Source organism: Lissotriton helveticus, chromosome 4_1 (genome assembly GCF_964261635.1).
Source record: "Lissotriton helveticus chromosome 4_1, aLisHel1.1, whole genome shotgun sequence".
Lineage (NCBI taxonomy): Eukaryota > Metazoa > Chordata > Amphibia > Caudata > Salamandridae > Lissotriton > Lissotriton helveticus.
Window position 1 is genome coordinate 167,355,681 of NC_136063.1, and position 20,003 is coordinate 167,375,683.

General features: G+C 44.3%; 1 protein-coding gene across 1 annotated transcript in view; it reads left to right on the forward strand.

Annotated features, from left to right (window-relative positions):
- Nucleotides 1-20,003, forward strand: part of LOC144827087 (protein brambleberry-like) — a 184,138-nt gene that overhangs the window by 13,018 nt on the left and 151,117 nt on the right. The window contains exon 3 of the mRNA XM_078685531.1: nt 19,048-19,176. Coding sequence (XP_078541657.1) covers nt 19,048-19,176 — 129 coding nt within the window. The remainder of the gene's footprint in view (nt 1-19,047; nt 19,177-20,003) is intronic.

Sequence of the window (20,003 nt, forward strand, 5' to 3'; positions counted from 1 at the left end):
CATCTTGCCCATCCCTGCCAGCTGGCTGAGTTCCACCAGCCAAGGTTGACTTCTCCCCAGGCGGATGGTCATGCGCATTAAAGACCTCCAAGATGGCTTTCGGCTCAGTCAGACCCCCATTCCCCGCGGTACATGAAAAGTAAGCGAGAACAAATTAATACATAGAAATAACGTTATGAAAACACATCATAGGTTTTTTACTTTCAACTTATCACTAAGATTTATACTTATGCAGTCTAAATGTTAGCTACATATACACAGGCACAAGAGCAATGGCACGAGCAGTACCACGTTACTGCCAAAGCTATGTATTACGCATGCGCAACTATTTCCCTCCAAACCTGCAAACACGTCAGGACACGTGAGTGTGACTGACGCATGCGCAGGAGCTATTTCAAAGCAGCGGCCATTTTTAAGACTCAAATTAATTGTATTAGGAATACACATAGGCAAGCTTCATTGATTTCGTTTCAAACATGAAATAAACGTTAGTAAGACGTACAAATTATTACTTGGTTATACATGGACGAGGTTCATGACAAAAGCAAGTCGCAAATGCGAAGCTTTGCTTCATCAATCCCCTCTTTGATGATATTTACTATCATCACAAAATAAATGGAACCAGATGCCAACTTCTCACACCTTATACATCTCTATCTCTTCCAGCAAGCTATTCAGCTTTTCTCTCTCATTTTTGGTAGGGTGAGAATTCTTCACCCTTTTGTATATCTGATTATTCATTTCCTCTAATTCAAGTTCATCCACACTTCGTTTCACTCCTCTCGCATTCACTTGATGCTTTCCGGTGTGCTTGCGACATTTGCAACAGACAAATATGAAGAATAGGATAAGACCTATAATTCCAATTGGCATCAGTATCTTAAACAATAAGCTTTTACCTAAGCTAGCAAACCAATGACCTACATTTGAGAGACCATCTACCAGTCTCTTCCAGGCACTGTCAACCTCGAGTGGTTTGAGTTCCCTTTCCAAATTAGTAATGTTTTTCACATATCTTTTGAGCTGCACACTTTTGTCCGGAATATAAGTGCAACAATGTTGCGCCTTCAACATCCGGCAGACTCCGCCCTCTTTTGCTAATAAGGTATCAAGAGCAAGTCTGTTCTGCAAAACCATTGATCTGATCGCAACCATTTCGGTATTGACCAGCAGAAATCCATGAGCTGTGTCAGTAGACAACACATCCACTATAGTGGACAATTTGCAAATTCTGTGAGTTGTCAGAACCACTCCCACTCCAGGTATCAGTGCACTGAAAATACTACCCATTATTTCACCTATGCTTTCTCTTTTACTACGCTCTAAGCCATTAGTATTTTCACTGCTTCCAGTAACTTTGTTCACATGGTATATTTTCGGGAAGACAATGCCAAAATAGCAGCTTCCATACCAGTGATCCGGCAATTTGAAATAAGCCCTGTCCCCACAAATATAATAAATTCCAGGAAACACAGGCTCTGACCCATTTTTGAAAACCCAACCTCCAATTACCTTGTAATTATGTTCGCATTCACTGGAACCAATGAAAATGTTATTATAATAGCTAGTCTTCTCGCGGTGAAGACATAGCTTGCCTTTCTTTTCAAAATCCAGCAACAGAGCAGGACCCGCTCCACCATTTGAGGTGCCTTCCATGTTCTCAGCCCATTTTGGCCTTTTCTGTGTTTTGTCATCTGCCTTTCTTTTTATTTTAATTCTCCTTTTCTCTGCCATGTTCAGGAACATCTTTTCCTGCTCATGCAAAGAACATGTCAAGTTATCTCTGTGTGCATCACCTAGGTCTATATTACCTATAGTCAAAAAGTATTCGCCCATATAGCGAGTAACGTCACTTTTGGTATGTACAGGATTCAAGTTCCCACGTATAGGAAGTTCAGAAAAGATCACGTCACTGTTTGAGTAATAGTACTGTAACGGTCCTCTTTTGTAAAATAAACTAGCTAAAATGCTACAGGAAATTCCACATGTCAGAGGCAAGTGATGGTATGTCACGCCTTCAGCTACAGAGGTAGGTAGCTTCATGCAGACATAGCAATCTTCAATTTCCATAGTCTCTACATAGTGTATTAACAAGTTTGCGAAAACATTTAAATGCGTTCTATTCTTTACTCCATGATAATGTAGTCCTCCCTCATCTGATGCTTCTAAGTCTCGATTTGTTTGTCTAAGTGCTCTCTCATGTCTTGCTACACTCTGTGTTGTCAGCTCCTCACTGTCAGTATTTACAATTTCAGTAGGGACAATATTAGTATTTTTGCTCACTGCAAAAGGAATGAAAATTGTTAGTCCTATCCAGAGCAATATCAGTATAACTATACTACATACACATACCTTGCAGCATGTTTTGCAACGACTGCAACTAGGTCTACCATTCACGTTTGAATCAGACATTTTGGCTCAGAAGAAGTTTCTCGACCCCTCTTTGTGTCTTTACACCAGTAGCTTACTTTGTGCAAATTCACGGTGGCTCGTCTTCTTCTTCAGCAGAGTACTCAGGGACGGGTTCTCCGTCGCTTTCGTCAGTTATATCAAGATCTTCAAATTCTTCCAAAACAAGCGTCCATTCAGGAGACTTGTACTTTTTGTTTTGTCTCTTTATTCGATCACTCCTTCTTTTGGAGGTATCTTCTGGTTGTTCTGCTATGCGAGCACTTCTTCTTTCTTCTGCACGTTTTTCTTCTACTGTTTTTATTCTCAGTCTCAATTTCTTTATGTATCCAGGCTCAATATGCTTTCTTTTCTTAAGTCTTTTTGTTGGTACTGAGACCTCGTTCTCTTCTCTTGCCCTCTTGTTTTCATTAGTTTGTGGCAATTCTGTTTCAGTTTCTTCCTCTTCTATCTGACTATTTCCAGGGCTAGCATCTATTTCTTCTGCCTGGTTACTAATCTGGCTTTGTTCAGGACAGTCTTGTGTTTGTTTTTCAAGTGTCTCTGTTTCTGTTTCCTGAACACGTTCTTCTAATCCTATCTGATCCTGTTCAAGCACTTCGATCTCTGGACTTTCTTCTGCTCGAACTATTACGCTATGTCTAGTCTGTCCCTTCCCGACATCAGGAGTCAGTGGAGGAGTATCAATCACTTGTTCTGTATCAATCACTTGTTCTGTATCAATCACTTGTTCTGTCCCTGTCTGACCTTCTCCTTCCTCAGTTTTGATGTGAATCTCAAGATCCTGAGGTTCTTCGCCTGTGCCTTGCTTTTCCTCTCTAGTCCACTCTCTACCTTCCCAAAGTCGTTCGCTTGTTCTGATGGGGTCTTCGGTTAGATCAATCAATGGTATCCACTCCTCTGGCCATATGCTTGGCAGCTCGTCTTCAGCTACTTCTGGCTCAGCTTCTCGGACCCCTTCAGCAGGCTGGACTCTTGGCAGTTTGTCATCAACTACTCCTGGGCCAACGTCTGCTGATTCTGCAGCTCGACTGGTACTGGGCTGTACGTCGTCAGCTACTTCTGGTCTGGCTCCTGCAGAGTCCTCTGCTGGACGCCCTTCTTCTACAGGCTCTCCGTCGGGTAATACCTTCTGGGTGTGGCTGGCGTGTATCCAATGTGGAACCCCTGCACACTTTACTGCTGTGGTTGTTACCAGGATCACCTGACGCTTCTCTCCCCACCTTGGCTCCAGACAGCTCTTCCGAGTATGCTTCTTTATTTTTACCCAGTCTCCGGGAACCAGTTTGTGTAGAGGAGTCGTTGGATTGAGGATGGCGTCTTCTCCGATCTGGCGAGAGATAGAACGCACTTGGTCACCTAATCTCTTGCAGTATTCAAGCACCAAATCATCAGTAATACTCAACAGTTTGCTTCCTGGTACCCATGCTTGTCTCATCACTCTTCCCATCAAGATTTCATGGGGACTTAGGCCTGTCTTGCGGTCAGGAACACTTCGGAGTCCCATCAGGACCAAGGGCAGGGCCTTCACCCAGGTCATGCCAGATGCATCACACAGTTTTGCTAATCTGTTTTTGATAGTTCCGTTTACTTGTTCCACTATTCCAGAAGCCTCTGGACGGTACGCACAGTGAAGCTTTTGTGTGATTCCAAAGGCCTTACAGAGTTCGTCGATCGCCTCATTCTGAAAATGTCGGCCTCTATCTGATTCAATAGTGACTGGAACCCCGAACCTAGGTATCAGTTCTTTTAGTAAACACTTAGCTACTGTCATTGCGTCATTTTGGGGAGTAGGGAAAGCTTCCACCCACTTTGAAAATAGGCAGACCATGACAAGGACATATCGCTTCCCTTCACAACGTGGCATGGTGATGAAATCAACTTGTATTCTCACAAAGGGACCCCCTGACCTCCCAATTTTCCCCAGTTCCACCGAAGTTCTTTTGCCAGCGTTCATCCTTTGACATGGCAGGCACCTCTGGCAGAGGGACTCTGCTACCTTCCTGAACTTTTTACTGTACCAAGTCTGTTGGAACACTAGAATCATGGCGTCCCTACCAATGTGTGATCCTTCATGTATCAATCTCGCCATTGTGCTAAGTAAGTGTCTAGGTAACACAGGCATACCAGTTGGGCCCAAGATGACACCATCCACACGTCTTGGTCTACACCCATCTTCCTTCCACTTCTCTCTCTCTTGCCAAGGTGCCGCCTGCTGCCACTCTTTCACTTCATCCCATGTAGGCACTTCTTCAAACACTTGAAGTTGGCAGCTGGTTCCTGGCCCCCCTCGTTTTGGATTTATGATATACCGATCTCTGGCGCACCATTGGGCCACTCGATCAGCAAAATCATTTCCCAGTGATACAGTGTCCATGTCTTTTTTATGAGCGACACACTTTACCACTGCAAGTTCCTTTGGTAACTGGATTGCCTCTAAAAGGTCTTGAACAACTTTTCCATTTCGAATAGGGGTACCTGATGAAGTCAGGAACTCCCTCTGTAGCCGCAACTGGCCAAAGTCATGCACAACCCCATAACAGTACTGACTGTCAGTATACACTGTTATGCATAGGTTTTTCCCAATTTTGCAAGCTTTTATCATACCTATCAATTCGGCTACTTGTGCAGACTTTACGTCAAATAGATAACCTGCTTCTTCAATTTTGGTTAAGGAGACTACCGCATAGGCAGCACTCAGGCCTCCTTGTTCATGTCTTAGACATGAACCATCCACAAATAATTCCTTGTCATGCTCAGGCAATGGTGTTTCTTTAATGTCTGGGCGTGGCTTGGTGTTGAATTCTGTTAAATCAATGCAATCATGCTCATCATCCACCCCACCTTCCATATCCATTGGGTCGGGGAGCAAAGTGGCGGGGTTCAGAATACTGCACCTAACAATGTTTACATTTGCAGCACCCACAAGGATCCTCTCGTATTTAGTCAGCCGACTAGGGGTGAGATACTGAGTTTTCGTTCTGGTCAGTAAAATTACCACTCCATGTGGAACATACACAGTTACAGGATGTCCCATGACAATGGACCCACTCTGCTCTAAACTTGCGCAGGTAGCTGCTACTGTTTTCAGACATCCTGGTAATCCAGCAGCCACTGGATCCAGGGTGGCAGAGAAGTATGCCACAGGCCTTCTGGTTGTGCCATGTTCTTGTGTTAGGACTGACAACGCGCAATTATCGCGAGTGTCACAGAATAGGGCAAATTCCTTGGAATAGTCTGGCATTCCCAACGCAGGGGCTGTACACAGACAATCTCGCAATTTTGTGAAGGCTGTTAAGCTTTCATCATCCCATTCTACAATATCTGGTGTTCCTCTCTTGGTCATTTTTATCAAAGGCCTAGCTAGGACTGCAAATCCCAGAATCCATTGCCTGCAGTATCCTATCACTCCCAGGAACATTCTGATCTCTTTCTGAGTACGGGGTAACTGCATCTTTTGAATTATTCTCACCCTTTCTGATGTTACTTTCCTGACACCTTTCTCTATCTGGTGCCCCAGATATTTCACTGATTTTGTACAGAACTGTAATTTGTCAGGGGCCACTTTATGTCCCTTCTCACTCAGGTGATTCAGTAGGGCAATGGTGTCAATCACACAATCCCTATGACTTTTAGACGCCACCAAGAGGTCGTCTATGTATTGCACTAGGACCGAGTTCCCAGGTAAGACCAAAGTTTCCAAACATTGTTTCAAGATCTGATTAAAGATAGAGGGGCTCTCTGTGTACCCTTGGGGGACCCTGTTCCAGACATACACGTGACCATTGAAGGCAAATGAGAAAAGAAATTTGCTATCTGGATGCAAGGGAATGGAAAAGAATGCATGACACAGGTCTATCACAGTGAACCACTCAGCATCCCAGGGAATCTGATACAGAATCACTGCTGGGTTCGGGACAATAGGGCAGCAGGGGACCACTATCTTGTTGACTTTTCGTAGGTCCTGCACTACTCTGTACTTGCCACTAGGCTTCTTGATGCCCATAATCGGCGAGTTACATGGACTACTCAATACTTCCTGTATGATGTTTCCTTCTAGCAATTTCTGTATTTCCAGGGTAACACCTGCTCTCACTTCTGCATTCATTATGTAGGGTTTAGTATTTGGGTATACAGCATTGTCCTTTATTGCTATCTGTATGGGGTCCATGTTTTTCATTAACCCTACATCCTTCCCAGTAAAGTCCCATACTTCTGGCTTCACTGCTTCTTGGAGTTCTTTGGGTAAATCCTGCATAGTCATTAGTTTAATTTCTGAGTCCGGTCTGATTAACATTAATTTATAGATGCCATCTTCATCTGGGGTCTGAATTTCAACTCCCTTTGGTGTGCAAAAGATGGTACAGTTCATTTTGCACAGCAAATCACGTCCCAGTAAGTTCACTGGACTGGTGTCACAAACGACAAATCTATGCATTTCCTTAAAGTTTCCAATTAGAGATCTCCATGGGCTTGGTAACAGGAGTACTAATCAATTGATTAGATACACCTACTACTTGGATGGCTTCTCCCGAGAGGGGTAGGTTTGGAACGTCCACTGTTCTCACAGTAGAACGGGTAGCACCAGTGTCCAACAGAAAAGTGACATCATTTCCATCAACCTTTCCTTCAATGTATGGTCCGGACTGGTCTACCGGCAAGGAGGCGCCAAGTACGCACTCCTCGTCCTCCCCTCTCAGGCCCCGTCAGTACTGGTCATCACAAAGGAAGGTATCGTTTAACAAATACTGCGAAGTTGCTGCATTTCTGTTCTCATTGCTTTCCCAGACTTCTATCTCATCACCCTCTGTGACTCTTCCCTTATGTGCTTGCTTTGGAGCTCGGGGCACCTGAATCGTTTTTACCTGTGGTTGAGTCTTTCTTGGTCTTTCTTTCTGCGTCTGTGGAGTTAAATCAGGTGTTTTGGGGTTATCGTCAGGCAAATAAGGACACTCGTTTTGCCAGTGTCCAATTTCTCCGCACTGGTGACAGGGAAATTTCTTCATAGCCTCTTCTCTGCTCATTTTGGGCCGGGGCTTACCTCCTCACCCACCCCCAGGACCTTGGTTCTGAGTGTTTTTGGCCATATTACTCAACTGTTTTTCCTGCTGTTCTGCGAGCTTCACTTGAGCCCACATGACCTTCTCTTTGAGAGCCTTTTTCTTTTCTGCCATTTCGTCCTCGCAGTACTTTGCGTACCGCAGGACCTCGTCTACCTTTTTGGTATGCCAACAGATCTTATTATCCTTTATCCACTGGCAAATTTCGGGTCTTAAACCGTTTACAAACCTGTAAATGAAATGCGTCATATCCTTCATCTCGATGTTATCTATACCACTGTATGTTTTAAACACCTGCAACAGCCTTTCATAATAGGAGTGCACTGTCTCGTCTCTCTCCTGCGTTGTTCTATCTATCCTGGTCCAATCAGTTTCCTTTGCGGGCACCTTATTTTTCAAATGTTGAATTACTTGTTCATATTTTTTCATCACTTCAATCGACGGCTCCCCTGTGTTAGAGTCCCTCGGGTACTCCTCACTAGGCCATGCTATGGCTATTTTACATTCGGTCCATAGATCTACCGGGACCACGATATCGAAAAATCCATCCAGGTCTTTCCACAGGCATTTTTGCACCTTTACGAACCTTTCCACCTGCCGGTACCAGTCAACTGGCTTTTCGTGCAATTTCTGGAAATCGTTAGTAAAGGACACAATATCCTGTCTGGACCATGGAACGTGCACATACCTCCCACCTGGTACTTCGCGCATGGGGCATAACTGTTCGGGCTTGTCTACTTCTCTCAGAGCGAACTCAGGGGTCGTTTGTCTGGATCGAGCCTCATCTTTCTTTCGTGCCCACCTGCTTTTCCATTTTTCCACGTCTCCCCATTTTTGCAAAATTGCTAGCAACTCTTTAATCTGCAACTTTTTCCCGGACACATTCAAGTTCTCTATATCTTTGTCTGAGAATTCAGCTCTGTAAGGTTTTTGCAAGGGCTTGGATCTTGAAATATCTATCCCCATACTAGCTGCAGTGTCTGTCAGCTTTTCGTGGAGCACTCTGGTACTTCTGGTAAGGCTTTTACACATGAACAGCAACTCTTCTTCAGAGTAGGTATTTAATCTGTCCAATCCCACATTTCCTGCCATTAATTCCTCTATTTCTACCCTCAGTTTGTAGAGGTCTAAAGGTTTCGTTTGAGGAGTCTGTTTTTCGAATTCACGACTCCAATTTTCAATTTCTTCCGGAGTTACCAGAGAGACACTCCTAGTACCTGTCGTTGATTCTAATTTAATTTCTTTCGCATTAAAAGGATTTTGCCTCTTCTGCACTCCCTTCCTGGTCTGTTTGTTTGGCAGGTCCAAGAATACAACCTCGGACTCGCACTCACTGGACTGATCGTCTATCAGTAGGGGTTCCTGCCTTGGTGGGGCCATGATTGGGTTAATAACTGGAGGGTTTGGACTTCCCTGATTATTCCCATACAACGGAACCACTGGTCCGATTGTTACCGGAATAGTCAAAGCCTCAGGACTGTAATTTACTGGGATATTTTCTGAATTATTTCTGTTCTCTGTCTAGCTAGGGCCTCTTGCTCCCTTTCATCTAGTACTCTTCCTAATATCCGGTCAGGTATCATCTGTGGGGTCAGGTGAGGGGTAAGACTCTGGGTAGTAGGATGCGTTTCACTTGGTCCTCCCCCATAATTTGGTTTTGGGAACAAAGTTCCTGTGCCAAATGACCTGCGCTCTTCCCCATAGGGAGGCTGTAAAAAGGGCATTCCTGGACTTAATGGTTTCTCTTCGTTTTCATAAAGAGGTCCGGGGAAAAAGGCTCTTTCACGGAAATATTTTTCCTCCGGGCTCACGGGCACTCTAGGATATATATCTCGTACCTCCGCGGGTCCGGGATTCTCAAAATAGGGCAGTACCTGACCACCTCCCCCCCTACTTGGGGATCTGTCCTCTTCCTTAATAGATGGACGCTGGGGATTCCCTCCTGTACTGGAAAGTCGGGCTCCCTCATTATAAGGGGGCGGACTTCTCGTAAAGATGTCATCTAATAATTCATCGTCTGACCCCCCAAGAGCTCCCCAATGCTTGCACTTTTCTGTCTTTTTCTCTTCCCCCGAAGGGGTACATGCTGGCATCATGGGAAACAGACCCTCAACAATCATGCTCTGTCTCCACTGTTTCATCTTTTTATCCCTGGTCTCTTGTTTCAGCCTCGGGTACCACTTGGTCAGACCTTTGTCCATTCGGGGTTTCTCCCTTTCGAAAGCCTCAATCTCCCATTCCTCTAATGCCTCATACTGCGTTAGTCTCGGTCTGGGATGCAATTCATTCATTCGAGTCCTCAAATTAAATAAAATCCTACCATTGAAAGTACCGTCTAACGGAAAAGCCAATATTCCGTCATCTTTTGTGTACTTTACCCAATTTTCCAACCACACACAGGTATTGTACCCTCGATCAAACATCATGAATGAGGCGGGAGTATTGGGTGGTGGGACAATAACGCCCTCTCTGGACTTAATCGGTTTGTCCGTTTTGAAGTAATTCTTTACCTTATTTACAAGAGACATTTTTCTCTTAGTTCCGTACATAATATCGTATCTATTGGCTTTCCACTGATCCCTTTCAAACCCTTGGCTTCTTGGATCGGGTCTAGTCTCTGGACAATACGAGTGCCACATACGATTTCTGCGCTTAACTTTGTTTACCAAGTTACCTCCAATCCGAATGCGCCTTACAATTCCGTGCGACCAATGGGGTGCACGCGTTCAAATAGTTTCGACCAATGGGTGCGCGGCCCCTTCGTGAGACAGTTCTCACTCTTCGGCGCTTCACCCCTCCTTTACAATTCCAGCCCCGCTACCCGCCTGCTGTTTCTACCAATCCCAGCGCTGCACGGAGTGACGTCAGAGACGCTTCGCGGCTGACTCCCTCCCTTCACAAGGTAACGGAAACTTTCTTTCTTTCTAAAGTGCTAGTGCTTGGTTATTTTACAACGAATACACATTCGCCACAGTGCTCAAGTGTCTAGACAGAGAAAGTGTTATTTTACTGCAAGTAAACTACTTCCATTTACCTTTTCACACGCTGCGGGTAGATCTCTTCCGCCTACCCTTCACTCTAGCATCGGTGAACCTGTTATTCCCCTAAACTCATCCACTTCTCCGGGATATATCCGAGTCTAAGGTTTCCCAGCGGACTCCTCTGCTTTCACCCAAGCTCCGATGAACCTGCTACTCTTCCGATGTGACCCTTACTAGGTTACGCCACTATGGGAATTTTGCCAATGAACCTCGTTACTGACATTTATTCACACACGTATTCAGAAAAAACCCTAGTTAGTGCTTCCCGGTTATCCTAACCTGCACCTAACTTTCCTTGAGCCTGCGACCTCAAGGCAAATGGATTCTATTCACCACTTTGCCATTCAATTCCCCGGGGAGTTCGGACAACACTGAACGAGACGGTTTACAAATGCATGGATTAATACATATAACAATATAAGAACAAGAATAACAATGATAAAACAATTCATGAATTTCAAAGCAGCGTATTCACAAGAGAATGATCAGGTCCCTCGGAACGGCTACTCTTATAGCAGCATCAATATACTAGCAGCTACCGACTTGACTAACTAATCCTGCCTAGCCTTTAACTAGTCCCTAACCATCCTCTGCTAGCCAGAAAAACTGATAGAGCGCGCGAGGTCACCCAACCAATAATTTCGCCGCTTCCGGCCCATATATTTCAATTCACCATATACATTGACCGGGTGACTTCACGGGCTGCTACCAATTTGTGTGAATTCCCTACTGTAATTACTCAGTGTACCCGACTTACCATCCACCGACACGGGTACCTATGACCACAATGGATCAGGGAGCTAGCTGTAAAAGGAAAGGCAGAAAATTACAACTCAAAATGACATTCAATACCTTTGTAAAATGACCACGGACAACTGGAAGTTTTAAAATCTTTATCTAAAGTTCGTTTTCTGAAAGCATGAGATTTACAAGAATAAGGCAATCGATAATCAAGATAATGAAAAGTACATAACTATAGAGAAATAAAGTTAGGGTAATCATGGAAATGCTAATATGGGATGCAACAGGAAACGCTATGCATTTAGGGCAAAAGTTGTTTAGACAGTTTAAGTAAGGACGTTCTAGACCATATCAGAAAATGACAAACTGCAATGCAAAATATGATTTCTAACAGATAGGGCAACATGGGAACACGTTATGAAAATATGCAAATGACTTTATAGTTTGCGGCAAAGCATGGAAAAATCAACATGTGCAAAGGTGTGTCTTTATTGAAGCAAAAGACAGAAAATTAGAAAGGTGCAAGTTCAAAGAATTTAGAGCAATATTTACCTAGACTGGTGTGGAAACCAAACCCTGGCCACGGGTCAGTTAAGGACAGGAAACCCTCAAGGAAGGATACCCCTCAATGGACAGCAGGTGCAGAATGGACACCCAAGACAGGACAGGAAACCCTCAGATTAGGAATCAGGACAGGACCTCAGGACAGGACAGGAAACCCTCAGGACAGGACCGCTCAGGACAGGACCGCACCCGCAGTTTGGAAGCAACGCCTGCGCTCCACCCTCTCTGCAGCTATCGATCAAGACCCCGATTGGGTCAGCGAACTCCCAGCAAAGTGCTTCGCCAGCACTTTAAGGTTCAGTAGAACCTTAGTCTATGGTCAATTTCGGACAGAGTACTCCGCAGTGCTCTGTATCTTCAGTCACCTATTGAGTGCGATGGGTCAGTGACAGGTCAGCTAAACCAGACAAGTCGGACAATTTCCCTAGGTGAACCCAGGGTAGATATTCAGTTTGGGGACGGTGTACCACCCCCCAATGTTGCAAAGTGTCAGAATCCCTCAATTTGGATTGGTCCTAAGATAGGATTTGGGTAACACACCAATCAGAACAGTCTATTTGGAGGCCTTATTTACATCTCTGGGTACCGCCTAGCGAGATTGGGGTTCTCGTGAGAAATTCCAGGGAAATACAGTGACCAGTTTACATTGTTTCAGAATGGGGACACATGACTCCGTCCTGCTGAGTTCGCAGGTCAGTTCTCAGGAGCATCTTGCCCATCCCTGCCAGCTGGCTGAGTTCCACCAGCCAAGGTTGACTTCTCCCCAGGCGGATGGTCATGCGCATTAAAGACCTCCAAGATGGCTTTCGGCTCAGTCAGACCCCCATTCCCCGCGGTACATGAAAAGTAAGCGAGAACAAATTAATACATAGAAATAACGTTATGAAAACACATCATAGGTTTTGTACTTTCAACTTATCACTAAGATTTATACTTATGCAGTCTAAATGTTAGCTACATATACACAGGCACAAGAGCAATGGCACGAGCAGTACCACGTTACTGCCAAAGCTATGTATTACGCATGCGCAACTATTTCCCTCCAAACACGTCAGGACACGTGAGTGTGACTGACGCATGCGCAGGAGCTATTTCAAAGCAGCGGCCATTTTTAAGACTCAAATTAATTGTATTAGGAATACACATAGGGAAGCTTCATTGATTTCGTTTCAAACATGAAATAAACGTTAGTAAGACGTACAAATTATTACTTGGTTATACATGGACGAGGTTCATGACAAAAGCAAGTCGCAAATGCGAAGCTTTGCTTCATCAGAAGCATTAAAAAAAAAAAGTATTGTAATTCGTTCCACTGAAATACGATTTGATTCTTACTCACTCTAGTGCTTTACTTTATTATTTTAAAAAAAAATGCTCTGCGTACGCCCGAAAGCCTTTCTGAGGTTCCAGAAGGGTTTGAAGATGCACCTACTTTTGCACACCAGTGTTTCATTCCCCAAGATAGAATAAAACAGACTTTATAGTAAATGTTCAGAGGCCCAAGACTGGTGCCTCTACAACCCAGCCAAGACCACTGCTGGTGCGTACTCTCCTCATTCTCTATGAAACTTCTGCTTCTCCTCGGGGGTGTTGCAGAGACTGTTTTTCACTGTGGCCATTACTTGTCCTGTTTCCACAAATGATCATCTTCTCTTCCTTACTTTCAGCTATTTTCTATCTTTAGTGCTTTCCAAAAGCTCTAAAGATCCAAGCAGTGAGCAGGCTTTATTGTATTACACTACAAATGTTCTTTCTTAGCAGACTAATTGTGTGTATCAAATTTCTATTAAGGGGGGGGGGACACATTTCTTACAGCAAATTCTGAATTGACTTTTCTCCATAAGTCTTTGGCTTGCACACTTCTGAGTGGGATCTCATCGGCATTGGTGGATTGAAAAAAGATGGAGAAGAGACACAAAAGGAGACAGGGCAAGGATGGTATAGGTATCATCTTCAATAATATTGCTGCAGCGCCCACTTATCACCTTTCCTCTTTTCTCTCCACATGCACTTCTACTTTGTTCTGTATTTGGCGCTAGACCTATGCCTTAACTGGAGATGGGTCTCACTTTTGTGACCTCTCGAGGCCAAGTCAAAATGAGCCTTTGTAGGGTAAGAACCACAATACTGAAGAGTAACTTATACACAGTGTCATTGCTGCCTGTAAAACGCATCCATCTCCACTCAATTGGTCTATATTTTTCCGCTGTCTTTCCAACCATAGCATACTTTGATAAGAAATTAACTCAAAGCCTGTATCCAGCAGCAATAAATTTATTCATAGTGTAATTTCCCTCCTCTATCACTCCTCTATCCTTTTTCCATCCAAATAACAAACTCACACGTCAACCGCTCAAATGAATTTCATATCTCCCTATACTAATTCACCACTAATCCTTTTTGGGATCCGGAGTAGCAAGACACTTGCCGAAAAAGTGTTTTGACTCCTCGTCCGGGGTAGTAAGCGCTATATAAATGCAATTACAATGTTATAACCCTTGTTTTTATACTACTAACCATAAATAGAAATGGATGCGTTGGTGTTGAAAAGTTTATTTAATAATAGATACCGTCACTACTTTAAGCCCTAAATAAAAAAACATGAAATTAACATTTGCTATAAAAAGCTCTGCAAACTGCTGAAGTAATTTAATCAATGCAAAGGCAATGCTTTATTTTCTCAGTGCTTTCAGTTCACTGAAAGTATAACATTGTTTTGCTTGCACGTGTATTCAAATTACTTTCCATGCAATGCATATTTATATCCTAGTATAAAACCTATTTAGCCTCTAGTTGTAATTAAAAATAATCCACTTTCTCTGAAAGAAAAAACCTCCTAAGCATGCTAGTTGTCTTTATTCTTCAGTTGATCTGCGCCTCAACAAGAGCATGAATAATATCTAAATTGGTGTCTTTGCCATTTATAAGCAATTGTCTGTAGATAACTATTCTCTTTCTTACACCAGTGTGCGTAGGAAAACAGACTCCGCCATTCTCGGTCTCTTTTTATACTATTGTCTAGCTCCCGTCCCATTAGAGAACACTTGCATTATCCTGTTTCTCCCTTCAGATCATACTGTTGGTAATATCCTAAGCACACTTAAGAATCTGGGAAATGCCACCACCGTACACTTGATGCTGAAATGCACTAGAAAGGGTGTCTAGACTGCTTTGTAGTCTTGTGCTGTGCCTGGTATAGCGTCTGCCATCTTCTCCATTCGAGGTTGGTCTCTTAGTGCTAGTTTCTTTTTTGCGCCTGTTCAAGAATGTAGGCAAAAGTTCTGCCTGTTGGCTACGCCCAGTAGGACCTATACCGAGTCCTCAGAATTTCATAAAATGTCATCTATCTCATCAAGAACCTCTTGCCAGTCTGCCTGAAGTTTAGGGCAAAGCCATAGGTGGTGTACCCGTGTCGTCCTCTCTAGCTCCTATCCCACCTTGGAGTGGAGAAGTGTGGCTCAATGGTTAGAGCAGGCAGACCTCGATGCAGAGCTCTGGCCAGGGACCAGGGTTCGATTCCCGCCTCGGCGGGTCTCTGGCTCATTAATTCCCCTGACTGGATATTCTCGCCTCAGCGCCTATTCTGATCATGGGTCCCGCGCTGCAACTCTGGGCAATAGCTTGCTTAGTCTCCACAACGGCCCCCACAACGCGAGGGATGCCTGGTCTGCACCATGGGGGTGCCCAGGAGTGGACACTTCACAGGGAAAGCCAGGAAGGGTTCCCTTGCGTTATTCGTACAAGCGCCGGGAAACCCACTGCGGGTAGCTGTGCGCTATACAAGTACAAAAACATTTACATTTACCTTCCTCTGTCCAAGAGTGCTGCTTTCTGGGGTGTATCAATATATAGGCAGCTTGATCATGGCCTCCTGGGCGATGCTGCATGGCCATTACATTTTTTTATTTAATGTGATTTTATATAGCGCGAACTTTACCCAAAGGTGTCAGAGCGCTTTAAATAAGGACCAGTTGCAAAACATAAGGATTTAGGATTACATGCGTTACATAAAAAATACAAACAGAAAAATTGCAAATGTACAAGATGTAAAGTCACACAAGGAGGAGATGCAAACAGAAAGAAAAATTGCAAATGTACAAGTAGTAAAGTCACTCAAGGAAGAGATACAAATGGATATGCTCTAAGAGTCACATAGGAATGGTAGAGAGTACAACCGTCTACTGCAAATACTAGTGATTAGAGATATCTCTATCATGCAGAGGTGTGTGCTTCGAGCCACTCTGCTACGGAGATTGGCCTGCCGCTCTCTTCTTCTCGCCTCCTTTGGCCCAGCGTTTTTAAGGCTGACCATGATTCATTCAGTAACTTGTACAGTTCTGAGATCTTCTTTTGTCAGCGTCTTTCACGACGAGTCGAAAGTGTTCTGCTTCTGGCAATCCAGATGGACACTTTAAGGCCTCAAACTGCAGAAAGTCCTTTACATCCAAGAGCTCACCATCCTCCCACCTGCATCACATTCAATGTGCCAGTGTGGGGTGAAATTCTGGTTCCCCTGTATCAGAGTCCTAGTCCTCGCTCCGTGTCCCAGACCGAAAGTTTCTCTGGTGACTGGCAAAGAATATAGCTCCCAGGCCATATGTTTTTGGGTAGCCAGGGAGCTGCTGTTATGTACATCCTGCGACTGTTTGGTGTACAAACCACCAGTGTTTCTCAGATTTATCACAGTATTACAGACCACTACAAACGCACATCTGAGCCGCTTGGTGATGCGTCATTACTTCTGGCAGGCCAGGCCCCTTTCTCTGGTGGTTTCTTCATATTCCACTGGCTAGCTGATCATTTAATATTGGCAGTAAAGAAAGTCCAATCAGTTTCTTCAGCCTTTGATGCCTTGGAATGGGGACTGGCAATGGACAGGATGGAGAGACTGCTATCTAGGAAGAAGCACTAGCTTAACCGCTGTGATCTTCTGCTACTTCTGCTACCACAACCCTTTCATGTGACAACTGGGGCTCCTTTGGGGTTGTCCTCAAGGGCTGTAATTGACATGTATTGGAGCTAGCTGTACCCCCCAGGTATGTCAGTCTACTGGAATAGGCCTTTTCCTTGTCGCTCTGCTATCTAGAATGCCGGCAGAATCAAACCTATTTTCTGTATTTTGGTACAGTTTGTTTTGAACCATGATGCCATTCCATTCCATTCCATATCTGCACAGTTCATGCTTAGGAGCTGTAACAGAATTGGCCCATTCCATGGTAGTCGCAGTCCCATCATAGACTTCTAGTTTATGCACATCTCCGCCCTTCTGATAAGCCTTCTATTACATTGTTTTGACGTTTTTCTCTGATCGGAATTTTACTATCTGTGGAGAGAGCATTGGGGACACCAGACATCCCTGCACGCTTTCCCCTTTCTATCGCTATCTGTCCAGAGAAGCAGTAGCTGACCCGTATCGATGCACTGAAGCTCTTACAGCCGCAGAGTACCCACAGTCTAAATGTCGGCCCAATCCAGAGGTCGGCTCTAGGACCCTCCAATGCGTCAGCCGCAGAGTACCCACAGTCTAAATGTCGGCCCAATCCAGAGGTCGGCTCTAGGACCCTCCAATGCGTCAGGTCGAACACCTTTTTGGCCTCTAGTGAAGTCAACACTGCTTCCTTTTGGTGTTTTCTCAGCATTGCAGATCAGATGTAACAACTTTTTTGTATTATCCCCACAACTTTGGCCCAGTATAAAGCCTGAATGGTGAGCTGCACCATTCCTGGCAGAATCATACTCCGTTTACTCTCTAAAATATCTATGAATAACTTGACATCTGCATTTAATGGGATCAACTTGATGAGCTGCATAGTGATTTTCTTTCCATGGTTTCGTAATGATCCACATCCTTATTCGCGCATTGACTTTGATTCCTCTGGTCCCTGCAATGGAATTAAAGTGCTGTTTTAGCAAGGAGTTGAACTCTCTATATTAAGTTTTGTAGAAAAGAGCATAGATGCTACTTGTGCTTGATGCCCTAATTGAACTTCACTTTGGAAATCTCCATAATGCATTTTGTCAGTCATAACTTTTTCCAGTTGCAGGCTTTGTCCTTCAATGATGCTTTTATTAGTGCCTCATCTCTTTGAGGTTATTTAATTCGTCTGTTTCTTCAGTAGAGTATGGTGTCTGGTTAAACAACCTAAATGCATAATTTATATCTGCAATCTTCCTTTAGATCTGCTTGCTTGAATTTCCAATTTAGGTCACTTGCTTAGAAGCGATTGTGGCTCTCCGAGTTAATGTAAGCTGCCTTCTTCCCTGTTTCTCCATCATTCTATCTCTGCGTGATTGGCACAAGGGTATACTGAGCTCTGTATTTGGCTAGTATTTTTTGCACTTTATCAGTGGTTTGTATACAAAAAATCGTCCTTGACCCCATGTGTTTGTGATGACTCCCATTTTTTTAATTGTGTTCCCCGCTGCTCCCTTTTGCCCTGCAGTTGAGTCTAGCTGACTGACAGGAAGCGTCCCTGCCCTGCTGCTTTAAGGGCGTCCCATCGTCTACTACAACCCCATTGTTCTATGCCAAGAAAGCTATTATACTCTTGGAACGCTCATATCATCACGTTGTTATGAAGCAGGGTATCTTTAAGCCACATCACCTATCTCTCTAATTTCCTCCCTGTGTCTGTTATTCAAGTGTCGTGTGTGGTCAGAGAGGGAGATGTGCCTTGGTCACAATTGTTGTATCAGGCAGAATGTGGGTAAGCGTCATGCAGTTACGGTGTTCAGAGGGGAAAGTAATCCAGGGTTGTTGGGGGGAAGTGGAGCCATACATCCTGGAGACCAAGTTTTTGAAGCCAAGGCTTCTGCGGATATGAAGTCTGTGTGGTCGACTCCGAGAGCAGATCAGTCCATGGTATTGGCCTTGATAATACTTAGCTCTTCTCCTGTGATAACTTCCTCTCTGTTGTCTCTTGTTCAAACCAGTAAAAGACCAATCGTAAGATCTCGAGTGGTGATAGCGAGTGGAGAATTGAAGGTGACTAAAAGGTCTTGTTCATTGGGGAACATCTCAGAAGGGCGGGCAAGTGGTGGGGGCGCCCCAATCTACTACCAATGCGTAAAGTATAGTGAGGGGGATTTTACAAAGCACTGACTATTTTCTTATTTTGGACTGATTTTGTTTTACCCATCGTAACATCACTGATCAGCTGTTAGCAGTCTTGTCTGTGCTGGAGATGAGTTGCAGATATTTATTTGCTGCTGTTTTGTTGTTGACTTAATAGGTTGTGAGTCAGCTGCAGGCCTCCTGTACAGACCTGTCGGAGGAAGAATTGGCCAAGCTGGGGGTGGCACTGTTCAACTGTCAAGCATCGGTGGAGGGGCGTCCAACCTACCCATGCACTGAGGAGATGGTAAGCAAAGGCGTAAATTAGTGGAACTTCAGGAAGTATCTTGTAAGGACAAGCTATCAGTTTGTGTAAGATGAAGTCCTTTCAGGATGCCATGTGTGAGTTAATGAGGTGGGTTTGAGGTTGTGCTGTCCAGCAGCGTGAGGTGGATTCAGGGTTTAAGAAATTGTAGTTGTACTTATTTCATTTGCAAAGCCAGGAAACAATGGCAGAAACCTATAACTCTTCAAGGTACCTATAAAAGGACACATTTATAATATGACAGGACACACAACTCAAATTTAAAACAATGACCAAAAAGAATAAACAAACAAGAATGATTAAAACAAATTCATGTGATAAATGTCAGGTGGAGGAAATAGTAGGTGGTGTATGGGGGATTGGGAGAGCCACGTTTTGTAGACCCTGTAAGAGTCATCTCTAATGGATGATGGGACCTGAGGTCATGCTGTACACTGATGGGGATGTTCGGAATCGTTGATGCAAGGTGCTCCGAGGACTCCGTTCTTTGTAATGGATATAGGGGACCATCGCTGTATTGTGGGAAAATGAATATCAAGAAATTTGATTATTAACCGGTGTGGGTGGCTGCCCACCTCAACCGAGGATACGGAGAGTAAGGGGTAGTAGTTGGATGCCGTCCACAGTGGAAGGGCCAGTGGGTCAGGGTTACTTGTTCTGAGTGGAGAGCTTCCCAAGACAGAGCCATGTGAAGCCACTTTCAGCCTGGGACTGCTGCCTTCGCTGTCTCACAGACTGAGAGAAAAGTGGCCCTGCCCCAGGCATACCCTTGCTTGACATGCATGGCACGTGGAGAGCCCATGAGCTGC